Consider the following 17148-nt stretch of genomic DNA (forward strand, 5'->3'; position numbering starts at 1 on the left):
TCAGGATCACAGAAAACAAACTACTATAACCCAGAATGCCAACCGCATGGTAAAAAGCATTAAGTGTTTTGAGAGAGCTTTGCCTGTCAATCGTAGGCAGCGCCACCAGCGTTGCTATGCTGAGTGCATGGCAACGCTGGTGGCGCTGCCTACGATTGACAGGCAAAGCTCTCTCAAAACACTTAATGCTTTTTACCATGCGGTTGGCATTCTGGGTTATAGTAGTATGTTATGTTTTCTGTGTCAGGATCTAGCAAATACAACACACAATGCATAAACTTCTGTTTTGTGCTGACTTCATCAAATTGATTCATTTATTGAATGGTCTACTCTTGGTCATTATATTCGTAGATAAAAACATGATCTTGAAGCCACAAATGGTTTCAATTGTATTTTATTTACTTTTAGCGATGTTTGCTAGTTTAAGTTGATTTTGTAAAAATTTCTATATGATGTTTCAAATTAAATGTATATTTTGTTGACTCAAATAGTGTGTTTTTAATCAAATGTTTATTGATATTTTTGTGCTGAAATATCTAGTATTTATAAATATAAAATAGATATTCTTTTACAGTTGATGAAATGTATTTGACGTTTAAACTTGTAAACACCAAGAATAAAGATACTGACTTGTACATTAGATGTAAAATAATTCCTGGATTTGTTGGTGGTTTAAGTAAATAATTATAATTCTTTTAATTAACACAGTACATATTCTAGATTATACAATGAGTTAGTTGGTAATCTACTGAGACTTCGATCACTTTATGAATATAAATATTGAATAATCAAATTAATACAGAAGTGCACTACACTTTTTTTGATTTTCTTTCTACTTAAAGACTATTACTTACTTTGATTTTTATGTCTTTCATATATATCTTAAGGTAACTCTTAAAATTACCATTAAAAACCACTGCAAAGTCCAGGAAATAAGTTGTATTTATAATTGTTCAATGATAAAAATTGATGTTATTGATATTATTTATTTGTAAATAAGAACATTTTTGATGTAATATTTTGTATATAAAATAGTTATTAGGTCTATAGTTTGATATTTATTTTAGTATAAGAAATTTATATGTGTTGCACTGTTTATTTGCACTTACCCTTGGAAGATGCCATGAGAAAGTATTTTTAATGATTCATTTATATTATTTACTAACTTAGATGTGTGACGGCAGATAAAAATATTCAACTAGAAACGTATGTTTTATTTGTGGGGGCTCATTGCTTAAATTTTCAACTGTAAAAAGTTTGCGCTCAAAACATTTCAGTACGGTCTAGGTTTAGTTTAGCTAATAGAAAATACATCTTCCCAACAAAAACTTTTGGGAGTAGTAGTAATCATAAATAACTTTTGGAACTTTGAAAAAGTCACAACTAGTTGGAAAAACAAAAATAACTTTGCCTTAGATGAAGCCTTACATTGCCATAACACCAAATAAACCGCCAAATTAAAAATACTTTCAAATCTTCCTTTAACCACTGGTTGAGTCTAAACAGGCGATTCTGTCATGTTCAAACTCTCAAAGCTAGACTTTGGTTGTTACTTATTGTGGACTAAGAAGGATTCATGTATTTCGCATGAATAAATAAATAAAAAATGCTGTTCTCAACAAAATTCAAATCCAGTAGTTTAATAATATCTATTGGACATAATCCTAGGAAATATTTGGTAAATACTTTAACGTATTTTACTTTTCAAGCACATTCATAGATAGCATAAGCATACAGTAATGATTGGAAGTAAAATCACTAAAATTAATCTATAAAGTATTGTTTTTAGCACAGGTATTCTTGAAACTAGTGCTTATGAGTAATTTTTTTACTGCTAATTACATGTTAAATTATAAAAATAGACAATTGATTTTGATTTCTGTTTGTTGACCAAATTAATTTTTCTTTACCTAGAAGAAAAAAGAAGAAGTATGTATTTTAAATTTTATTCAGATAACCAACAAACTAGGAAACATAACAGGGACAATTCTATCCTTAATACTATTCGGTTTAAAAAAAGTCTATGTTAAAACACTCAGTTAGTATTTCAAAGTTGGAACTGACGAGATCTTGCCTACTACGAACCTCCCGGTGAGTTATTGTTCCTATGTATGTATGATTGTGTGGATGTTGATATGTTAGAGCCGTGGCTTTATTTAATGTTATATGTGCCTGAAAAATGTACTTATCTGCTTGTTTCTCATATTTTATGTGTGGGTAAAACAAAAATTGTTTAAAAGCAGAACCTGTACACTAGAAAAAGCTTTGTGAAAACGTAGATTCAAAAAATCGTATGTCAGAGTTTTTTTCTGAGAATAAATGATTTTTCATACCATTAAATATTTTTAGTGTAATTTCCTAACAATACCAGTGTTCACAAGTGGTTAAAATACATCATAAATTCTCAAATCTTTCAAAAGACAAGATTTCAACTGATTTGAATAACATGGCCAACAATTATCAATAATTAGTCTATCTTTCATTCAATTGTTACATACTAGTGGTCTAATAGGAACTGTTGCAATGTTGCCAAATATCTTCAATGAAATATGAGTTTCAAGCCGTTGTTACTGCTTTTATTGGACCATTGAGTCTTCCTTAGGTTTAAATATAGGAAACAAGCAGAATAAAAAAAGTATTTCTCCATCCAACAGTGAATGTATCGAGTGTATTAATTGTAAGGCTTTTATATTACCTATTGTATGTATCATACATCTTTCCATACTGTAATAAAGATGAAGAGTGGTTAGTTGTTGATATTAAATGTGAATTGTGATATTTAACACTTACTCAAGTTTGTCTAATTTATTCGTTTTGTTGTAAATATTATATTTCTACACGTTCCTAATGTTGACATTTGTTACTTTCTGTATCTAACTTGAAACTTTAATCTTTAATCAAAATAAAAATTGTATCTGTATGTATGTTTTAACTTGCAAAACTGTTTGTAAAGTAGACTCTTGTGGATCTTAAGCAAATACTCGGATAGAATGGATTCTAGGATTAATTAATTAATTAACTCCTATATTTAAATAACAGATTTGTTGTTATGTGGCGAAAAGGGCTGATTTAAATACTTATTGTAAGTGATAATATACTATCACAATTGTGTAGCCGGCTTAAAGTCTTAAATTCTAATTAATATTCCATACTGCATAAATTAAATATCTTTTGTATTACACATCAGAAGATACTGTCGGTATTTGCAGACATGCATTAAAAACTGATGAGGAATCTGGGCAGCAAAATTAGCTCAAACGATGCAACTGACTTCGGTCATTTCAGTAACAAAAAATGTATATACAGTGGTTCACACAACCATATAGCGCGATGGCGTTCAGTACTGTATAGTTAACAGTGGGTTAAAATATGTTTGCTGCGTATAACAAAACCATTAGATGTTACTTAAAAACTCCAAACTGACGAATGTATACTTGAGAAAGTGTTGATACAGCTCCAACCAATCATTTACTTGAAGATATTCCGCTATTCTAGGTGATTTGCGTAACTCAGATATTACTGCTTCGTACAGAATCAAACAAGAGCACTTTTCACTGAAGAAGCGTAAAGAATAACTGATGTGACGGTAAGGTGATCAAGGATAAACTGTCAACACTATATGACAGTTAGTTATGTCAGTTGCTCAACTATCACAGCTGATGCCTATGTGTTGGTAATTTTCACTGTCGCTGCAATTGTGTCGGTCGTACACATTTTGTCTCCCGGTTAGGACACCACCGCGGGTTATAAAACTATTTTTGAGTTTTGAATTATGATACACAATATTTTTATATACAGGGTGTTTTAAAAAGAATGCCGGGATTTTAAATGGCAATTGCTTGGATACTATTCAAGGTAACTTAACGTTTTATACGTCAAATTGAAGCTAAAATAACTAAGTTTTGTTTCCCCTGTAGTAAGGGAGGAAACTTGGACCTTGGCATGCGTAAAACAGGTGCGGGTGATAGGCCACTATTGTGACTCATACGCCTGACGCCAGTCGCCAGTAGTACGACATTTACGGTGTAAAAGAAGGCACAGATTGTAATCTGTAGTTCACAGAGTTTATATCCATTGTTAAATTAAACTAAATTAAAATCTACTTGGTGATAAAGAAACTTGAAGCTGGTTTGATGAGTTTCGTGGCACTGAAGTGTTTTGAAAAGACATTCACCTGGCCGGCTAAAAACAAGCGATGACATAGTCGAAGAAATCCGGCAATTCTGCATCAGAAGCCCGAAAAAATCGATTGCCCGACGAAGTCTTCAGTTGAACAAACCTAAATTATGATGTTATCTATAATATAGTCTTTGTGCCGAAAGAGGTTCAGTTAAGACATCAGATAAACCCGCCGATCGCCCTAAGCGTACAGACTTTGCCAGTTTTACGCTCATATAAGATTGATAGAAATCTTAATTTTATTAAATCATTCCGAATTGTATGAAAGAATGAAAAAGAAATCGTTATTCTTTTCCCTTCAATTTGACGTTTAAATCGTTGAATTATCTTGAATAATCCCCAAGCAACGACCGTTTGAAATCTTGGCATTCTTTTAAAAACACCCTGTATATAAGCCAACTCCTGCAGTTTAAGTCCTGGTTTTGAAGAATCCGAATCAGATGCTTGCCACTTTAGTTAGGATTTTCGAGAGTCTACTGTATTACTATACATTTAAGTGCTAAGAAATTAAATGACTGCTCAGTCCATCCCGATAATGTACTGTTCCAACAATATATATTTATTATTACATTTTTGTACAAATTAATTGACATATAACTGCAGTTTTGACGTCCATCAAATAACACTTTTCAAAAATTAAAGATTGGATATTTCTTAAGTAACGAAATAAGAAATGTGAAGATCTATTTGAAAAATATATATAAGTCTTGAGCTGAAATATTTTCTTTTGCAAAGGTTTAAGTACAATTTTATCTGATATTCCTCTCAATACACAGGATAAAGATAACTTCAAGAAGTTTGTATTTAAGATGATTGTTAAGATATTATTCAATTTGGAACTCTAATTTGTTATGACTGATGAAAGTGTTTTTCAATGACCTTTACTTTTCTGGATTCAATGTACTTTTTGTGCTAAAACTCTCTGTATTCTCAGTTTTGTTATGGACGAAGATGTGATGTTATATGTATCAATGTAGACATGTTATTTAACGTTAGTTGTTTGTTATTTGTAACAAATGTTGCTGATTGACCGTTGCATATATATTGTAATATATTTACTTGTCTTAACAAAACAATCCTTGTCTGGTTTTATATTTCATTCCCATTATTAACAGCATAACCGTTTTAACGCGTTCGCTGCGGCCTACTGCTATAGCAGTAGCGCGACACTAGCACTGCACGCGGCCTACTGCTGTATCAGTAGTGTGCTCGCCTGCCAAATATTGCGTCTGCCTGAGCCCAGCACTCAGCCGGGGACGCTGTGATTGTTGCCAGGCTGTAGCTTAGAATACGAGCTTTATTTTGGTGTAGGTTGGTACTAAACATTCCCGTAAAATCCCGTCTGGCAATGCTTTTGTCCCGGTTTGGGGGATTTTCTCTATTCGAGCCATATTACAAAGACTCTGGTGATTGATCCAGGCAGTGGTGCTACCTTTGGGTGTTTCAGTGAACTACGTCTACATTCGGGGTAACGCAGAACAATCATCACTGCTTTATTCTGATTCGTCTTACTGAGATATTTGAATGCCAATAGCGATCGCTGATTCAGTTAGCGCGCCGGGGCTTTCCGCAGTTTACGAGCGCCTGTGTAAAGATTTTCAGCAGCGACCGTGTTGAACTTGTTTTTGTACAGTACACTATTTAAGAAATTATTTCAAACAACGGACTTCACAAAATCCAGACAGATAGAAGTGGTGTTAATCCTTACAGATATGTTGGGTGGTCTTGACCGTACTGTACCTAAAAATATTTTTCCCAAAAGTCAAAGCTCTCATAATATAACAACAATAAAACCAATATAATAACGAATGCAGCGGAGAACAAAGTTTCCCGCGGAGTCTGCAAGTTAACTTAACACTTGCAAGTTAGTCTGACCACAGCACTGGCACCTCTCATAGCGTCATAGCAGAGACCGGCAAGTATAGTGTGCCACAATTTTGAACATTCGGAGGGCGGGAAACGTTGCTATTGTGATTTCCATCACGAGAGATGTTCCCCAATAGCTGCTGCACTCTATCGGCAAAAGTGGGAACTACCAAGACCAGCACTTTGTATTAAAAGGCGAGTATATCCATAGTGTTTTGAGCAAAGGGAATTTTGGGGAATATTCGTCTACAGCGCAGTAAGGGTTAAAATTGTAAATCAGCTGAATCTCATTTGAGATTCAAAACTTGATTTAATTGAAACTTGAAAGTGTTAAGACCAGCAACTAGTGAGTGTTATGATTTCATAACACTAGTTGCTGGTCTTAACACTTTCAAGTTTCAATCAATATTTGAAGTTGTTTTTACATTTTTGAGGTCTATTAAACACTGTTTGAATTTGCAAATCTGGTGATCTAAAAAAAATAAAGCATTGACAATGTGTAGTCCACATAGCTTTCTTAAACAAAAAGCAAAACAGTATCATAATCCTTACAATTTTAACACCATATTTTTCTTAATCCCATTTTGATTTTTTAACTTTTCTAACTAGGTTGTGGTTTGTCACCTAGCATAATATTATGAATCTATCTTATTATCAATATCAATATAATTTGAGATGGGGATGCTATGTGTGTATTTTAACCCAAATATGAGTGAAGGATGAGTGTAGAATGGAGTGTGATGCCTTGTGTAGCTTTCTTTGTTACTGTCTAAGATCAGCTGTTTCATTAGTCAGGACCATTGATTAAAAGCCCAAATATCAAGGACTGCTTGGGTCCAGTTTCGGACAACCAAAACAACCAAAACAACAACAATAACAAATAACAAATAACAAATAACAACCAAAAAGCTACACACCTCTCAGGATTGAACCAGTAATCTTTTGATTACTAGGCGAGCACTAAAACCACTGAGCTACCCAGCTAGTTTTTAACACTAATCATACTGTAAACTAGAAATGAAAACATTTGGTCAAAGGAGTATTACATTTCAAGTGACTATAAAACTACAAATGAGTTTTTACATAAAATGGAAAACAAAAAAGATTAGACGATAGTAAAATATATATTTAATATAAACAAGAGTTTCACATAATTACACAAGATACAATACAATATTCTATCCATCATCAATGAAAAACAGTATATTAATTAAATATTGATTTAGATCACAAAAACATAAGTAACCTCATAAATTGTAGCCAAATATTGCTTTCAATAATCATGATCCTTTATTTGATATAATATATTTTGATTATTACACTTTCTGACAAGTGTACGAATAAACTTAGCAAATTTACACATAAAAAAACTACAAATACAATAAGACTAAAGAAGAATTACAGTAATTAAGTACAAACATGGAAGAGATACATTAATAAATAAATAATTACAGTATGACGAAATAAGAAATAAAAATCTTGAATATGACAAATCTATCGAGGAGACCTACTTAAAAAATTTCTGGCACAAGCTGATTCTCTTGTTTTTAACTTGGGTATAAATGTTAGCATGAGTCCCTTTTATTTAAAAAATCATTAAAAAACACTTTTGGACTTATTTGCGTTATTTATGGTTTTACTATAGACTTCAACTAATCAAAGTCATAAACAAATTACTTAGTCAACATGCAATCATTCATGTCTTCCTTTGTTGCTAGGTTTTGCTTAGTAAGTAGAAATATTTTAAATTATTTGTTGCATTACTCAACATGTAAACTTTTTAATATTGAAGTCGAAGAGAAAAACAGCGAATAATATTTGTTTATATTTTTATAGAATAGGACATTGAATCTTAGTAAGCTATAAGAGATCAAAATATACATAGAGTAAAGTCATCAGAAAACATTGCGGTGGAATCGTAGTCTCGAGACTTGAAATAAAAACATTGTAAATGTATCCTTGCCCATTTCATATTTTTAGAAAAATGCTGATGACTATTACAAAATTAACAGCTCATACCAGTACATCAAGTGATACAGTTCTAGATTTAAGTAATCCAACATTTCTAATAAAACTGCCAAGCTCAGGTTCAACCGTTTATTTTGCTTTATGAAGGCTCAGAAATTTTACGATCTTAAAATAATATTGTCATGAAAAAAAAACAATAAAATCGTGGTCCCTGAAAGCCCTGAAGGCACAACATGGCAAAGGCATATTGTTATGCTTCATGCAGCTTTTTAAATTATTTTAAGATCAACAAATATACAGTTAGAATATGGAATTTAACTTTAAATCAACTTAAACAACAGTAGTACTTTCGATATTTTTAATCAGTTAAAGAGACGAAAATACAAAATTGTTTAGTTCACACATAAGACATTTTTTTAACTCGTATTAAAAAAGGCAGTTCTGAAAAAAGTGGAACACAGTTTAATTTCTGGAAGTACTGCGACAATTAAGTAGTTACCTATTAGTAATCAACAATGCACGATTAATACTAGAGGCACATCTATTAACTCTATGAACACACTCTTCTACCTAGTTACTGTATTGCTGGGACTGTCTCCTGGGTAAGAGGGAAGAGAGAAATTGAGCAACTTAAACATACAACACAAACATGTACGAAAGAAAAGAAATGTAATCGGTAAAAAATCACAAACTGACATGGGCTCAGGATGAAAGCAAGACAATAATTTCGGCACCTAAACGGGTACTAGGTTTCTTACAAAAATGTAACTAGAATAAACAACAAACAAGATACAAACTAGAACTGTACATCTTATCTACATTAAGTACACCGCTTGGCGGTCAATCTCTTTTGCTGGTGATTGTCCGTTGTACAAGCTCCGGCCTAGTCATCTCCCCTGTGGCGTAATAGTCCGCTTGGTTGCTGTAGCCCTTAGTTTTGGTGTGGCCGTTTTGTGCTGTGCCGTTCTGTTCTGTTTTTCCGTTGGCCACTCCGTTCGCTGTTCCGTTTGCTAAGCCGTTACCGTTGGCCGCAGCCGCCGCCGCTGCTGCTGCTGCTCTGGCCTGTGCAAACAGTGATGTTGTGAGGAGAAAGGCAATTAAAACTGTATAACTGCGTATAAGCTAATTGATGCAGCTTAAATCAAAAGCAAACCTAGTGACTCACAGTAGTGTAATCTTTTTACCTGATCAACAAAAAAAGGAATACCCACATACCAAACTTACCACAGTGTTGTCTGTAGCTCTGTACAAATCCACACACATACAAACAATAAATGAGCAAAGAATATTGGTTACAATACCTTTCTTGGCCTGCTGTATGACTGGTTATAGAACTCCTTGAAGAGGAAGAAGAACATGACAGCGTGCATTCCGATCCACCAGACGAAGGCGCGTGGGTAGTTGCAGTCGATGAAGAGAAGCTGGAAAGCATGGACCATGATGGCGATAAACTGGGCCTAAACAAACAGTTAAGTCAGTCAAAATTGCACAACATAAAAGAAAAAAAATTGCTTGAATAAAACCTCTTCAATGGGAATTTTTTGAAACGGCAACAGGAAATGTATTCCTCTTTACAACCCAAAATGCATGTAAGAAAGAAGAAACACTTAACTTATTTTGTAAATATTTTCCAATGTAGTATTGTATATTCAATTTCAAACAGTATATTTTTGCTTTGGTAACTATATTCAGTGCTTGATTTGTAAAAAAAATGAGGTGCTGGAACTCTAACCTATTTAATGTGAACTATTTACTCCAATATTTTTATCTTTCCGAAAGAGAGGTACCGGAACTTCGTTTAGCCGCGTTGTTCCACAAATCAAGCACTGATTATATTGATTATGTAAAGTCACTCAATTTTTGTTCTCGGAATATCTGAATCACTTATCTTATCGCTTGGTGATACACATGGCTGAATTTAACAGCCAGATTGGGAGTAGTCTTTACATGGAATACAAAAATTAACTAGCTTTTTACTCCAAATTATACAAACTTTGAGAGTTTGGTTAGGTTAGTTATGCTGTATGAAAAATAATTATCCTAACCAGGCTCAGATAACAGAAGAGTAGGAGGAGTCCGTGCTTTTAAAATAAATTCCTACAATAAACCTTATTTCTGGATTTTCTCCCTTCAAACTAAGCATAATATTCCCTTACTTATCATCAACTTTTTGTTACAACCTCTATCAAAATTCAATATATGAAAACTGAATGTCAGCATCAAACGTTATAAACAACAAATGTCCCTTTAATGTATTGTTATTGCACAGATACTCCACTGGCACAAACCAAAATCTGTTTCACGCATTACTTATCAATCAATCTTATGCTGACCAATGAATACAAAACTTATAAGAAGCGCAATGCCTTTGTAAAAAAATCATTCTGGGAATATTTTAATTTCAGGTAGTTCCCGCGGCGGCCACTAGGACTATCGCGAGTGTGTGGCCAAGTCAGCTGACTGAGTGAGACAGAGAATCAGCTTAGAGAGAGATACAGTAGCGCGGCTGCCGCGCGAGCGATTGTAACGACGGCCGAGTGAAGCTCATTTCGGCAGCAAAATTCGAGTCTGACTATTCTCCATAAGCATTTCGCGGTACTTTCCTGTTAAAGGGAACATTCATTATTATCGATGATTTTTTTCTCGATATATCGATATTAACAAATTGAAACATATCAGCTGATAACTACGATTAATATTGTTCGGTATCAACAAACAATAATAAAATGAAACTGTTCTAAAAAAAATAACCTAACATAACTAACCAAACTTGCTGTGTAACATTTAAAAACTCCGTGTTTACCTTGCCTTTTCTGTTATCAAAAGGAATTTTTAAATAGTACAACAAGTTTGGTTGGTTATGTTAGGTTAGCTTAGAATAGTTTCATTTCTTAATCCATATAACAGACTATTTTATCCTAAACAAGATCAGTTACCAATTTGTAATGGACCAGAAAACAAAAATATCGATATATTGAAAAAAATCATCGATAATAATGAATGTTCCCTTAAACAGGAAAGTACCCATTTCGCTTCTTAAAGGGTTTGTATTCATTGTTCTGACAGGGTTTAGTAGTTGAGGAATTGTTCTGCGTACCGTCCAATCAGTTCAGATCTAAAACCAAATAGTTTAGAAAAATAAGATAAATCGGCACATTCTCCTGGTAAAAATCTACTGGTAGAATTATGGAAATTCGGCATCCACTCACCATCTGCAGGGAGGTGAGGTACTTCTTCCACCACAGATACTTCTGCATGCCAGGTCCCAGGGCAGCCAGCAGGTAGTACGAGTACATGATGATGTGTACAAACGTGTTCAACAGTCCGAAGAAAGTGCTGTGGCCACCTGGAACATTACATTGTATGACTTATACTGTAAAAACCATTCAAAAATCCATTATACATACAAATCTTGTCCCATTTCTCAAATTTCAGAGTCTCCCCCTCATTCCTAACCTTTCAAAGTACCTATTGCTCCACTATCTGCCATTTCATTTATCCTCTTCACATTGGTGTTCACCGCTGATGTGAATGTGAACTGACTTGTTAAATCAAGTGTAGTACCGTACAGTAAACCTTCGCTAGTTCGATACTCGGTAGTTTGACACTCCTTGTAGTTCGAAGCGGGCTGAGCTATTTTGTCAAGTGATATTAAATGGTTACTATTGTGATGAAAGCTGACTTGAACATTAATTTGTCATTTATTGTGGTCTTGAGACCTAACTAATGAACAGTGAAATTGTTAAGCTTTGTAGTATTTGATAAATTTGGGTGATTTCTATATAAGACTTGTGTTTTTACTTTCTTGTATATTAAACTCCATTTACTCCCTATAGTTCGACATTTCAATAGTCCGACACCCCTTACGTCCACAAAGTGTCGAACTACCGAGGTTCTACTGTATTGGTTTTGACAAATATGTGAGTTGATCTCACACTATAAAAGAAAGTACAGTTAAACAACATATTTTATAATGATTGCTGCAGACAAGCTTTTGAGGCAAAATTATAAATTAAATCAAAAATGTATCCACAAAAGAAAAGCATTTTGATTTTCTAAACCTCAAATTGGGTCATTGTGACTGTTCAAAGTTGATAGCTACCAAAACTTCTGTAGCCTAATACATAATTACGATCTATTAAAAGATGTCACACTGCATGGCGTGTAGCATGTTGGAGGATCTAAGGGCGCCTCAATCATTGTTTGGGGGCAGCGAACGGAAACGTACAACACAAATTGCACCCCCCCCCCCTACCCCCTTAGCAAGGGGGTGACGATGTTTGACTCTGAGATCAGCCCCTGGAGCCTTGGATTAGTATTTTGACAACCCCCGCGGACCCCAGCTATAGTTTACATAGTTTAGTTTACACGAGTTATATTTTGGTGCGTTTTGTCAACACTGTCGGTGTTGTCATTAGATAATGTTGGAAGAAGTCATTGGTTTTATCGGTAAAATACTTTATAAGACTTATATATTTACCTGGTGTGAACTTAACACCGAACCAGACGCTCATGGGCATACAGCCGTGATGAATGACATGCAGCGTGGAAACGTGTTGATTCTTCTTGCGCAGAACGAAGAAGATCTATACAACAACACCAACATTATAGATACAAAAAATATATCCTCCTCAAAAAATATATTTTAACATACATGTGCGGTTACCATCTGTATATATCACTACTACTACTACCTTACTTAGAACTACCATTATTGTACTGGTGCCATGTTGAAATTGTAGCCAGTCATAGATTAAACTTAAACGTAGTTTTAGTGAAAGACCGACAACTTAAGAGGAATTATACTGTAAATATCTCTCAAATACAATAACTTTTTAACCAAGCCAAACATAGAGGACATCTCATTGTAAACAACCTTATTTGCTTCCACATATTTTACCAAAATGTTTGGTTTTTATACTTAAAATTGATTTTAAAGTAAAATTATGAAAAGTTATTTTTGTGATTAATTTAACCTTTTGAGTAACATTCAACATTGCACAGTAACTGTGCAATTGATTGTTTCACCTGTTAAACATATTAAAATATGCTTACAACTACACACAGCTAAAGCACAGCAATGAATACATTATACAGAATGTCTTGCAACCATGTGAACAAACTTTGTCACGTTATTCAGCATGTCAAAAGAAACAAAAAATGCAATATAACATGTGTCCTATCTCATTTCATTTTCAGTCTATCTGTCTGTATGTGATTTTTACAAAAACATACGTAACTCCCTAACTGTTTGAGCCTCAGCGTTGAAATTCTGTAAAAACATTTATCTTATTTACCACTATTCTTGTGCAAAATATGAATATAAACTCTTGAACGGTAAAAAAAAATGGTGGTTTTTAAAAATGTTTGATGCTAAATTCCATGAAAACCGCTAATTTTACAAAATATTTGCAAGACATGTAAAAGTAAGTAAATTGTATGCAGATTACAACAATATCTTATAAGCTTAGTTTGTACAAAAAAAATAACTGACAAATTATTTTTTTTGTTTCCATACCGACAGTTTTCTCCATTTAAGCAAAGTTTTATGTGGTGTGTGAAATACAAATTGTATTTGCTTACAAACACATTATTTCTTTTATGTAAGTAATAGTGATTACGAGTAAAATGTATATGCTTACCGTATCCATGAATTCTGTGAATTTTGAGAAATAATACCACCAACATACATTGACCATCTGAAAGTGTATAGACAAAATATTAGTAAAAAATTAAGAAGAATCTATGTTTTCTTATATAGTCTTACTACTAAAAAAAATATATTTGGGGTTTTAATGCTTTATTGAAATTTCTACTAACATTTTTCATCATAACCAAAATTAAATGTATGAATCATTTGAGAAAGCAAGGAAATATTGAAGAGACCTGAAAAAAATTTAAGACAAATTTGCTTATTATTAATACTGTCTGAAGAAACATTAGGTTTATAATTAACCAAGACATGGTATATGTTTCTATGACCATAGTTGTGAAAATTTTTCACTAAACAAGAGTTCTCAAAAGATAATAATATATTTTGTAAAATTACTTCTTAAAATACTCTTTGAGAAAAATAACACATAAAATTCAAATTTAAACTTGTTATAATACAGTCATGAGTCAACTGTAATAATGCTTCAACAATACTCAACAATAGAAAGTCCAAATGTCTGATAGACATAGAAGAAACAAATATTCCGAAAACCATTTACAGTGTAGTTCAGCTAAATTACTGTCATCAAAATCTTCAACATGTTTACCATAACATAATACATAACACATAAATTAAGTTAAAACATGCATTACTTAAATACATCTGAAAACAGTGAACATGTAATTTAATTACAAAAGGGATTTCAAATATTAGCAAAATCAAAGAAATTCTAAATTCAAAAAATTTGTAAATATTTAAACAAAAACTGGATTTTTTAAATTTAAAAAATTAGATACAAATCGTTGTAATATTAATTCGTCTTTTTCATTACAAACAAAAATTGATCATGTAAAATTTTAATTTAAAAAATATTTTGGTAAACAATTTGGATTTTTGCATTGAACATGAAAAGTGTGGACTTACCCTGAGAGTGCGGGGATGGTTAGAATAGTCGACTGGCTGGCAGCGTAAACTATAGTGGCCGGTGAGCCACCCTGAAATGCTTAGCTGCAATACAAGCAAACCATCACCATCGTGCAAGTCACTGTGCTGCTGTTATAACTTCTTTTTCAACTAAACGCATTTTCAATTTTCTCTACCAAATTACAAGTACATCTTACCCTTGACTGGATAGAAACCAATGTCAATGTTTGAACATCAGTTAACAATTGGATTCTTTCCAATTATATTAAAGCGCTGTTTTGAAAGAGCAGGGCATTTTTAATAAGTTTGTTTGCTGTAATGTTTGAAATATCAGTTGAGAGAAATTGAGTTATTTTATTGGCTGAGTTTAAAGTCGATTCTGATTCTAACTAAATTCAAAACTCGACAAAAACATTGTAAGGAAAAGAAAGAATTTATAGAATATTGTAAATTCTATATGAGTTGTGAGAATGTTTAAAATTCAATTAAGAAAATTGGGGTTGCAATTGACTTGTTTTTATTGGAGTCTTGCTGAGTACAAAAAATTAGTTTTGAAGGCATTTGAAACGTAAATTAAGGAATAGGAGAACACGACTAAAAGTTTAGATTTTATTTCTAATTAAATTATATTTAATAGTCAAAAGCTCTTTGGTTGATGAGCGGAAACATTTTACAGAAATATTTCTTTACTTAGCCATTAGTTTCAAAACCGTTTAGAAAATAGATTGATGCCTTAGACTGATTAAAATTTTCTTTTGATTCTGACTGAATTCAAAACAAACATAATTATTTAAATATGGTCTAAGGATTCACTTCAGAAGAGATTAAAATAAAAACTAACATATTTTAAACCAATACAAGTTTTAAAATTGTTAAAATGATTGGTTTTTAAATGAAGCTACTGTGTTTTATTGGCTGATTTCAATTTGGTTTTGATTTTAGTTGAACTCAGAACTGTCAAAACTTTGTGGCAGACATGCATATGTTTGAAGCCAGTATAGAATGGCATCTCTCTTTAAAAATTGAATTATTATATTTCCTTTCAAAAACAGCATAAATCCCTTGGCAGAAAGTGAATCAAAACCAAGATTTCAAACTAATGTCTTTTGGTTTGATCAATTTCATGTAAATTCATAAACATGTAATTGTAAATCTATGTAGTGTTTATTTGTGTGCCCACACAACACACATTTAAAAAAGGTTAGTTAAAGTTTGCTCCTTACTTTTGGTATTAATTTTTTACATAATAAACAATAAAATAATTCAAACAAAATTTATGTAGAAAAATATATGTGATGGGCTTTTGAAAGACCTGCAAGATAAACAGTTAGTCAAATTCTCCTAAGGTCAAGGATTGACCAAAGATTTTATAAGAAAAAAAAATCCACAGCTGTTAAATTATGCATAAAATGCCATAACACGATTAGCAGCGAGCAGTATGCTCTCTAAATATTTTTATGTATGAAAAGTTATTTTGAAAGTACAGTTTAAGTACAAATAATACTTGAATATTAAGCAACGACTGTAAAAAATATGCAAAAAATATCACTGTGTACAAGGATATTTGAACTAGTTGTTAAAATTAAAAAGATGTATACATACAAAAACTTTCTTTATAATTTAATTTAATTTCTTATTAAATTTGATTTTAATGAATATTTTGACTTTGAATTAATTGAAAACAAGAAAAAATTGCACTTGTATTAGCGGATAAACATAGTTACATCCAAACAAAACATAAAAGTGTTTGGATAAATTGTACATTTTACAGAACATACATTTTTTGTACATTCCTGTGCAAAGGACATGTAATTAGTAATAAGTAACTGGGAATTGAGAATTGCTAAAAGGAAAATATGACAAAATTGTTAGTATATTCAAAGAGCAATCTTTGTTCAATGGTATTATCAAAATGTTCTTTACTTTTTTTTATGTAATGTTGTGCTTGGGGTTGGCTTTTGTTTGTAACCATAAGTTAGGATCATTTTGTTTACATTTTCATTATTATTCTGTAAGAAACAAAAGGCAACCCTTATTTTTTAAAGGGTTGTAAAGCAGAACAATCACATGTTTAGTTCTAAAAGTCTCTATCCCAAACTGTCAGCAAAATCTTTCCCCAGGATATAAAAATATATTTTCAAAACCATTTCTTTGTTTACAATTGTGTCATCAACTCATTAGATGACACCAAACTACAAATTTTAAATTATGCAATCTGAAAAGTAGTATAATAAAAATAAAAATCATACTAACATGATTAAAATAAAACAGACAAAGAAGAGTGGATTAATAAGGTTATATTAATCAACACAAAACACTGAGTTATAAATCCCTATTTAAACAGAAGCAACACTCATAAACAAAAAGAAGTATAAGTAGCAGCACAGAATAATAGCAATATATACAATATACAACACTTGATATTTACAAATTCACTAGTTGCATCTTTCGTGTTCATCAACAAAGAACTAAATTTTGTGCCAACATTAGGAACACACTTTTAAAATGTGTGTTTCTCAATATAAAAGTAATTTTTGTCTTTTGAAATGTTATATTCA

At 32.3% G+C, this 17148-nt stretch overlaps 1 protein-coding gene across 7 annotated transcripts in view; it reads right to left on the reverse strand.

Annotated features, from left to right (window-relative positions):
* Positions 1–7155: 7155 nt before the first annotated feature.
* Positions 7156–17148, reverse strand: part of LOC128993993 (elongation of very long chain fatty acids protein AAEL008004-like) — a 125741-nt gene continuing 115748 nt past the window's right edge. For 6 of the 7 annotated variants that reach the window (XM_054418165.1, XM_054418164.1, XM_054418166.1 and 3 more), the window contains 6 exons: positions 14591–14674; positions 13656–13712; positions 12494–12599; positions 11223–11359; positions 9315–9470; positions 7156–9075 (listed from right to left, as the gene is read on the reverse strand). In XM_054418165.1, the coding sequence (XP_054274140.1) occupies positions 8854–9075; positions 9315–9470; positions 11223–11359; positions 12494–12599; positions 13656–13712; positions 14591–14674 (762 nt within the window). In that variant the 3' untranslated portion in view covers positions 7156–8853. The remainder of the gene's footprint in view (positions 9076–9314; positions 9471–11222; positions 11360–12493; positions 12600–13655; positions 13713–14590; positions 14675–17148) is intronic. The other variant, XM_054418170.1, reaches the window with a different exon arrangement.

The sequence above is a fragment of the Macrosteles quadrilineatus genome, unplaced genomic scaffold (genome assembly GCF_028750875.1).
Source record: "Macrosteles quadrilineatus isolate MER2022 unplaced genomic scaffold, UCM_ALF_1.0 Scaffold_5__1_contigs__length_97177068, whole genome shotgun sequence".
Lineage (NCBI taxonomy): Eukaryota > Metazoa > Arthropoda > Insecta > Hemiptera > Cicadellidae > Macrosteles > Macrosteles quadrilineatus.